The following is a 7,500-nucleotide window of genomic DNA, read 5'->3' on the forward strand; positions in this document are numbered from 1 at the left end:
CGCTGCTACTTGGATCCTTGAAAGATACGTGAAAAACAAAGTTATGCCGCCGGTCCATGAATTGTGATTGTCTAATAACTGCACCTTTAGTATTTGTGTCCCTTTATGTCATTTTCTCTATGTGGACATAAATAAATTGTTAAAATGTGTGTGTGTGGTGTGTGTGTGTGTGTATGTGTGTGTGTGTGTGTATGCGTGCGCCATCACCTTGGCGATCTTGCCCATCTCGTAGATGTCCGCTCTCTCCTCCTCGAAGGTGGTGAAGGCGGCCTCGATGGCGGCGATGGAGGCGTCGTGGTTGGGGGGGGCGGGGCAGGGCAGTCCCCGGGGGTAGAAGAATCTCGGAATGTTGACGGAGGGGGGCGGGGACGGCGGCGGGGTCACTACCACCGGGGCAGGAGGGGGGCTGGGCGAGCGCGGGGGAGGGGTGGGGGAGGCCGCGGGCGCCGGGGCAGGGGGCGGCGTGCCGGGTTTCTTGTCGGTCTTGGACTGGACCTGGAGGAGGAGTCAGAGAGGAGGAGGAGGAGTCAGAGAGGAGGAGTCAGAGAGGAGGAGTCAGAGAGGAGGAGTCAGAGAGGAGGAGGAGGAGTCAGAGAGGAGGAGGAGGCAGAGGCAGAGCAGCAGCTCTTAGTGGACGGGGCCTGTAGATGCTGACAGTCCAGTGGCATCTCTGACGCAGCCTCAGGTCGCAGGTCAGCCATGGGGCCCCTCCCACAGAGTCACATGGGCAGGTCGGCCATGGGGCCCCTCCCACAGAGTCACATGGGCAGGTCGGCCATGGGGCCCCTCCCACAGAGTCACATGGGCAGGTCGGCCATGGGGCCCCTCCCACAGAGTCACATGGGATAGACATCACACCCACTTAATGCTTTTCATTTCTTTTTTTATCGTTGCAGGCATCATTGACAAATACAAACAAGTGGCTCTGTATTAGGCTATTATAAAACAGGAAGTCCTCATAACTCCTCCATACATTATCCGATTTGTCCGATATTTCTCACGCTTCATGAAGGTTCTGTCCTGAACACATCTACAGTATGTGTCCGTATTGCATCATACTTAACAGGAAGGAATAGAAGAATATTAGTTATAGCCCATCATTTGAGTTCACACAACGGAACGGTTCACACAACATATCCTGTAGGCTACAGAGCCTGCAGTCGAGAGCTGCTTTCTACATGTGTTGTAGTGAGCTTATTATTTTATACGAGCGGCTCCTGGCATTCTTCTCTGCAAAGTCCTGTAGGCTACAACACTCTTTAGATCTAGACTGCATGTGCGTCGACTCTCAATACTAAGGAACCCAGACAGTCTCTCTTGCGACATTGTGCTCCTCAAATATGTCTTTATTAATTTAAGTTTTGAGAATGGACTGATTTTGAATGAGCAGGGTTTGTGCAAAGTCTTTGATTGTTCCATGCTCAATTTTCTTTATAGTAGCCTTGGAGCATTAGTCTACGGTGGGACAGGATCTGGAAAGGAGACTTGGCTGACAAGTCATCTTTATACTGGGCTGCTGAAGCACCAGCGGACTCAGATCCATGTCTGTTGCGTGGAAAGGTTCACGGGCCACTGGCCACTGTAAGAACAAACCATAATTCCAATGTAGTCCGTAGCCTACTAGTACCCTACTGATTATAGCCTACTAGTACCCTACTGATTATAGCCTACTAGTACCCTACTGATTATAGCCTACTAGTACCCTACTGATTATAGCCTACTAGTACCCTACTGATTATAGCCTACTAGTACTGTACCCTACTGATTATAGCCTACCAGTACCCTACTGATTATAGCCTACTAGTACCCTACTGATTATAGCCTACCAGTACCCTACTGATTATAGCCTAGTAGTACCCTACTGATTATAGCCTACTGGTTATAGCCTAGTAGTACCCTAATGATTATAGACTACTAGTACCCTACTGATTATAGCCTACTAGTACCCTACTGATTATAGACTACTAGTACCCTACTGATTATAGCCTACTAGTACCCTACTGATTATAGCCTACTAGTACCCTACTGATTATAGCCTACTAGTACCCTACTGATTATAGCCTACTGTGATCAGTGCTGATACTATATGGATAATAATACTTTCTATTATTCTACCTGTCTGGAAGCGTGAGGCATGTCTAGCTGGCTCGGCTGTACCGGGACTGTGCTGTCTGTCTGCATAGACTCGGAGCTGACCAGGGGGTTGCTAGTGGTGACCGGGCCCGGTGGGGGAGCTAGCTGGCTGGGCTGTAACAGGCCTGGAGGCCTGGCTGGGTTGTAACGGGCTGGAGGCCTGGCTGGGTTGTAACGGGGCTGGGGGCCTGGCTGGGTTGTAACGGGCTGGAGGCCTGGCTGGGTTGTAACGGGGCTGGGGGCCTGGCTGGGTTGTAATGGGCTGGAGGCCTGGCTGGGTTGTAACGGGGCTGGGGGCCTGGCTGGGCTGTCTGTCCGCTGCCTGCCTGAAGTCGGAGCTGACCGGGGGGATGCTAGCGGTGGCCGGACCGGGTGGGGAGCTTAGGCCTGCTGCCGATGCATCTGCAGTAACACTAGAGTCTACCTTTGATGCCTACTGGAACAATTATGTTATTTTTGGTACCTTTGCCCTCTCCTGTTCGGCTTTCGCTCTCGTTTTGTTTTTCTGAGCACCCCTTGGGTATTTGCGCTTCATTTTTTTTATTTCTGTAGGCTCCTGAACTTTAAATTAGCAATGTTTTATTTTGAACGCTGCCAAGCCTGCCAATGAGCATTTATGATCAGCCGACTCGCCCAATCACAGGTGAGCAAATCATTATTAGTGGACCATTTAATAATCGTTTACTAATGATACCCAGTGCACTCTTCACACGCACACGTTTCCTGTTACAGTAGGTCATTAAAGATCAGACACACTATCACAATGGCTCACAAATGTATTTTAGATTTTCCTGGAAAGCCACAGCCTAAAAATAGCACAACTGAACCAGGAAAGCTGCATCACAAGCTCTCTGTCGCCTTTGCCAGCCTCAGAGATCACCTGGTACTAGCATTGCCTCAGAGATCACCTGGTACTAGCCCTGCCTCAGAGATCACCTGGTACTAGCATTGCCTCAGAGATCACCTGGTACTAGCACTGTCTCAGAGATCACCTGGTACTAGCATCACCTCAGAGATCACCTGGTACTAGCATTGCCTCAGAGATCACCTGGTACCAGCCCTGCCTCAGAGATCACCTGGTACTAGCATTGCCTCAGAGATCACCTGGTACTAGCACTGTCTCAGAGATCACCTGGTACTAGCATCACCTCAGAGATCACCTGGTACTAGCATTGCCTCAGAGATCACCTGGTACCAGCCCTGCCTCAGAGATCACCTGGTACTAGCCCTGCCTCAGAGATCATTGACACCTGCGAGCAGGAGGACCAACACCAGCCTAGCAGGAGAACCAACCCCAACCCCAGCCTAGCAGAAGGACCAACCCCAGCCTAGCAGGAGGACCAACCCCAACCTAGCAGGAGAACCAACCCCAGCCTAGCAGGAGGACCGACCCCAGCCTAGCAGGAGGACCAACACCACCCCCAGCCTAGCGGGAGGACCAACACCACCCCCAGCCCAGCAGGAGGACCAACACCACCCCCAGCCTAGCAGGAGGACCAACACCAGTCCAGCAGGAGGACCAACCCCAGCCCAGCAGGAGGACCAACACCAACCCCAGCCTAGCAGGAGGACCAACACCAACCCCAGCCTAGCAGGAGGACCAACACCAGCCCAGCAGGAGAACCAACAACAGCCCAGCAGGAGGACCAACCCCAACCCAGCAGGAGGACCAACCCCAGCCTAGCAGGAGGACCAACACCAACACCAGCCTAGCAGGAGGACCAACACCAACCTAGCAGGAGAACCAACCCCAACCTAGCAGGAGAACCAACCCCAGCCTAGCAGGAGGACCAACACCAACCCCAACATAGCAGGAGGACCAACACCACCCCCAGCCTAGCGGGAGGACCAACCCCAACCCCAGCCTAGCAGGAGGACCAACACTAACCGCAGCCCAGCAGGAGGACCAACACCACCCCCAGCCTAGCAGGACGACCAACACCAGCCTAGCAGGAGGACCAACCCCAGCCTTGCAGGAGGACCAACACCAACACCAGCCTAGCAGGAGGACCAACACCAACACCAGCCTAGCAGGAGGACCAACACCAGCCCAGCAGGAGGACCAACACCAGCCTAGCAGGAGGACCAACACCAGCCCAGTAGCATTTGAGGAGCCCTTCCTGACATTTTCCAGGCCAATGTTTTGGGACAGAAAAGTTTGATCATGCATCAAACCATCTTGGTTTAACAAATGAAAGTGGCTATATTGGTGCATAGAAAATTCACCAGAATGCAGGAAATTAAGTGTCTGACACTCAAAATGTCATGGGTGAGGACCCCCATGACCCCCTCCCCCATAGTAGATACAGCTGCCCCCTGGCTGGTCGCTGGCCCGAGTGCGAGCCACCAGCTCACTGCTTCCATTCCAGAGAGATACAGTAGCAGCCAGAGGGACAGATGCATTTTGGGTAGGGAGCCAGGTATGAATGAGTGAGCTGGAGTAGGATGACGTTGCCACTCTGCATTGGTCTGGGGTCAGTTTCTGTGGGTCAACATTAGGTGTTTGGGAGGCTGAGCTGATCCCAGTTCAGCATTTAGAAGCATCTTTATCCTGGCACAACCTCTATCTTCAGGCTTAGGGGAGACTCACACATGGATTTACACTTATTTCCTGGTACACACTTTCTAGAACAGTCATCTCCTCACACACACACACACACACGCACGCACGCACGCACGCACGCACGCACGCACGCACGCACGCACGCACGCACACTTATTGGAAATAATGCCCTTGAGACACAAGCGCGGATTTACACTAATTTCTTGGTATACATGCTCTATGAATGGACAGCAGACACCTGCTCTTTAGAACCGCCATCTCCTCACACACCACACCACATACTGAACACCACACCACATACTGAACACCACACCACATACTGAACACCACAAAACATACTGAACACCACAAAACATACTGAACACCACAAAACATACTGAACACCACAAAACATACTAAACACCACACCACATACTGAAAACCACACCACATACTGAACACCACACCACATACTGAACACCACATATTGAACACCATACCACATACTGGACACCATACCACATACTGAACACCACACTACAACGCATACTGAACACTACACCACATCATATCACATACTGATCACCACATCATATTACATACTGATCACCACATCATATTACATACTGAACCGCGTACTGAACACCAAACCTCAAACACGCAACTGGGATACTCAGATACATGTTATAAAAAAAAACACAAAAGAAAATAAATAAGTCTTCTTAACTAAACTCTTTACATTTGTAGTATGTTTGCAGTTCTTGGTAGGTTTATGGTATTTTTGTAGTACATAGTACATTTCTGGGATGTTTGAAGTAGAGTTTCTAGTACGTTTGTGGGATGTTTGTAGTAACATCAGCCAATCAGATTACGGACCACAGATACAGGGGGAATCAACGCATGGAAACATTGCTTTTGTGTGTGTGTGTGTGTGTGTGTGTGTGTGTGTGTGTGTGTGTGTGTGTGTGTGTATTTGTGTGTGTGCGTGCATTTGAGCCTCGAAAGGGCCTCCATACAGTGTGTATTAAGCTGGACAGCTGAAACTACCCTCCCCCTCCTCCCTCTCTCTCTCTCTCCGCCCTCTCTCTCTCTCCTCCCTCTCTCTCTCTCTCCTCCCTCTCTCTCTCTCTCTCTCTCTCTCTCTCCTCCCTCTCTCTCTCTCTCTCTCTCTCCTCCCTCTCTCTCTCTCTCTCTCTCTCTCTCTCTCCCTCTCTCTCTCTCTCTCTCTCTCTCTCTCCTCCCTCTCTCTCTCTCTCTCTCCTCCCCCCTCCCTCTCTCTCTCTCTTCACAGAGCTCATTCTATCACTCTATTCCTGAAGGTCTATTAATAAACCTCTGGTATCTGTCTCAGAATAGTCCGTCTTCCCTGGCATGCATGTGTGTTTAGGTGTGTTTAGCTGTGTTAACCGTGTTTAGGTGTGTTTAGCTGTGTTAACCGTGTTTAGGTGTGTTTAGCTGTGTTAACCGTGTTTAGGTGTGTTTAGCTGTGTTAACCGTGTTTAGGTGTGTTTAGCTCTGTGTCTGATGAGTTGTGTGCTTTGTGTGTGTGTCTGTGAGGAGTGTGCATGTGTATGTACGGTGTGTGTGTGTGTGTGTGTGTGTGTGTGTGTGTGTCCGCTGGTACAGCGACCGACCTGCTGCTGCTGGAAGGTCTTGAGCCTCTTCTTGAAGCGCGAGGGCAGGACGAAGTCACAGCCCCGGGACAGGAAGGCCAGCTCCCCCCGGAGGTCCGGGTCACGGCGGAGCGTGGGCTCCTTTATCATCATGGTGGGGGCCGACACCCAGACCCCCCCACCAGAGAGCGCCACGGACGGCCTCTGACGGCACCGCTATGAACGGGGGGTGTGGGGGGGGGGGGGGGGGGGGGGGGGAGGGGGGTGGGTAGGACGGGTGCTCTGACCGGCTAGCAGACCCACCGGAGGGGCCGGGAGGAGGTCCAGTGTCCAGAAGAGAGGAACCAGCAGAACCAGAGGACTAGATCCAGTCTTCACCTGGCGATTCCAGTACAGCTCAGCCTGACTGCCTTCTATATCACACACACACACACACACACACACACACACACACACACACACACACACACTCACAATCTCTCTCTACCTCTCTCTCTCCCTCCCTCTCAACTCCGTGTGCGGTGAAGATATCCAGCGGTGTGTTCTTGTGTTCAGATAGTCCTGCTAGCGTGCCGGCCAGATGGCAGGACCATGTCAACGGAGGCCAGCTTCTGGCCCAGCGTGTCCCAGCAGAGTGCCTCTCCCCGGGGTAGGAGAGCTCCGGACTGTCCCCCAACTACTCTGGATGGAGCGACCTGCGGTAGTCTCACTGGTGCCTGTCGCTCCGAGCTCCACACTGACACTGTGCTCTAGAAACATGAGCCACGCCGGGACCAGGACACACACTCACACACACACTCACACTCACACTCACACACTTACACTCACACACACACACACTCACACTCACACACTTACACTCACACACACACACACACACACACACACACACACACACACACCACAGAGCACACCGGCTGTCCTGAGCAAAGGGGTGGGGAGGGGGTTTGGAGTCGTGTCACATATCTGTGTGTGTGTGTGTGTGTGTGTGTGTGTGTGTGTGTGTGTGTGTGTGTGTGTGTGTGTGTGTGTGTGTGTGTGTGTGTGTGCGCGCGCGCATGTGTGTTTGAGGCCAGGGCTAGTTGTAGTTGAAGCATCATGCCTGTTACTTACCAGCTATGACAGTCTAGTAATAGTATAACTCTCTCTATAACAGTCTAGTAGTAGTATAACTCTCTCTATAACAGTCTAGTAGTAGTATAACTCTCTCTA

At 51.9% G+C, this 7,500-nt stretch overlaps 1 protein-coding gene across 1 annotated transcript in view; it reads right to left on the bottom strand.

Annotated features, from left to right (window-relative positions):
- ppp2r3a (protein phosphatase 2, regulatory subunit B'', alpha) overlaps positions 1 to 7,500 on the bottom strand; it is a gene marked incomplete at both ends in the record, with an annotated part of 31,931 nt that overhangs the window by 8,356 nt on the left and 16,075 nt on the right. The window contains one exon of the mRNA XM_084451300.1: positions 208 to 495. Coding sequence (XP_084307426.1) covers positions 208 to 495 — 288 coding nt within the window. The remainder of the gene's footprint in view (positions 1 to 207; positions 496 to 7,500) is intronic.

Source organism: Borostomias antarcticus (genome assembly GCF_949987555.1).
Source record: "Borostomias antarcticus genome assembly, chromosome: 16".
NCBI lineage: Eukaryota > Metazoa > Chordata > Actinopteri > Stomiiformes > Stomiidae > Borostomias > Borostomias antarcticus.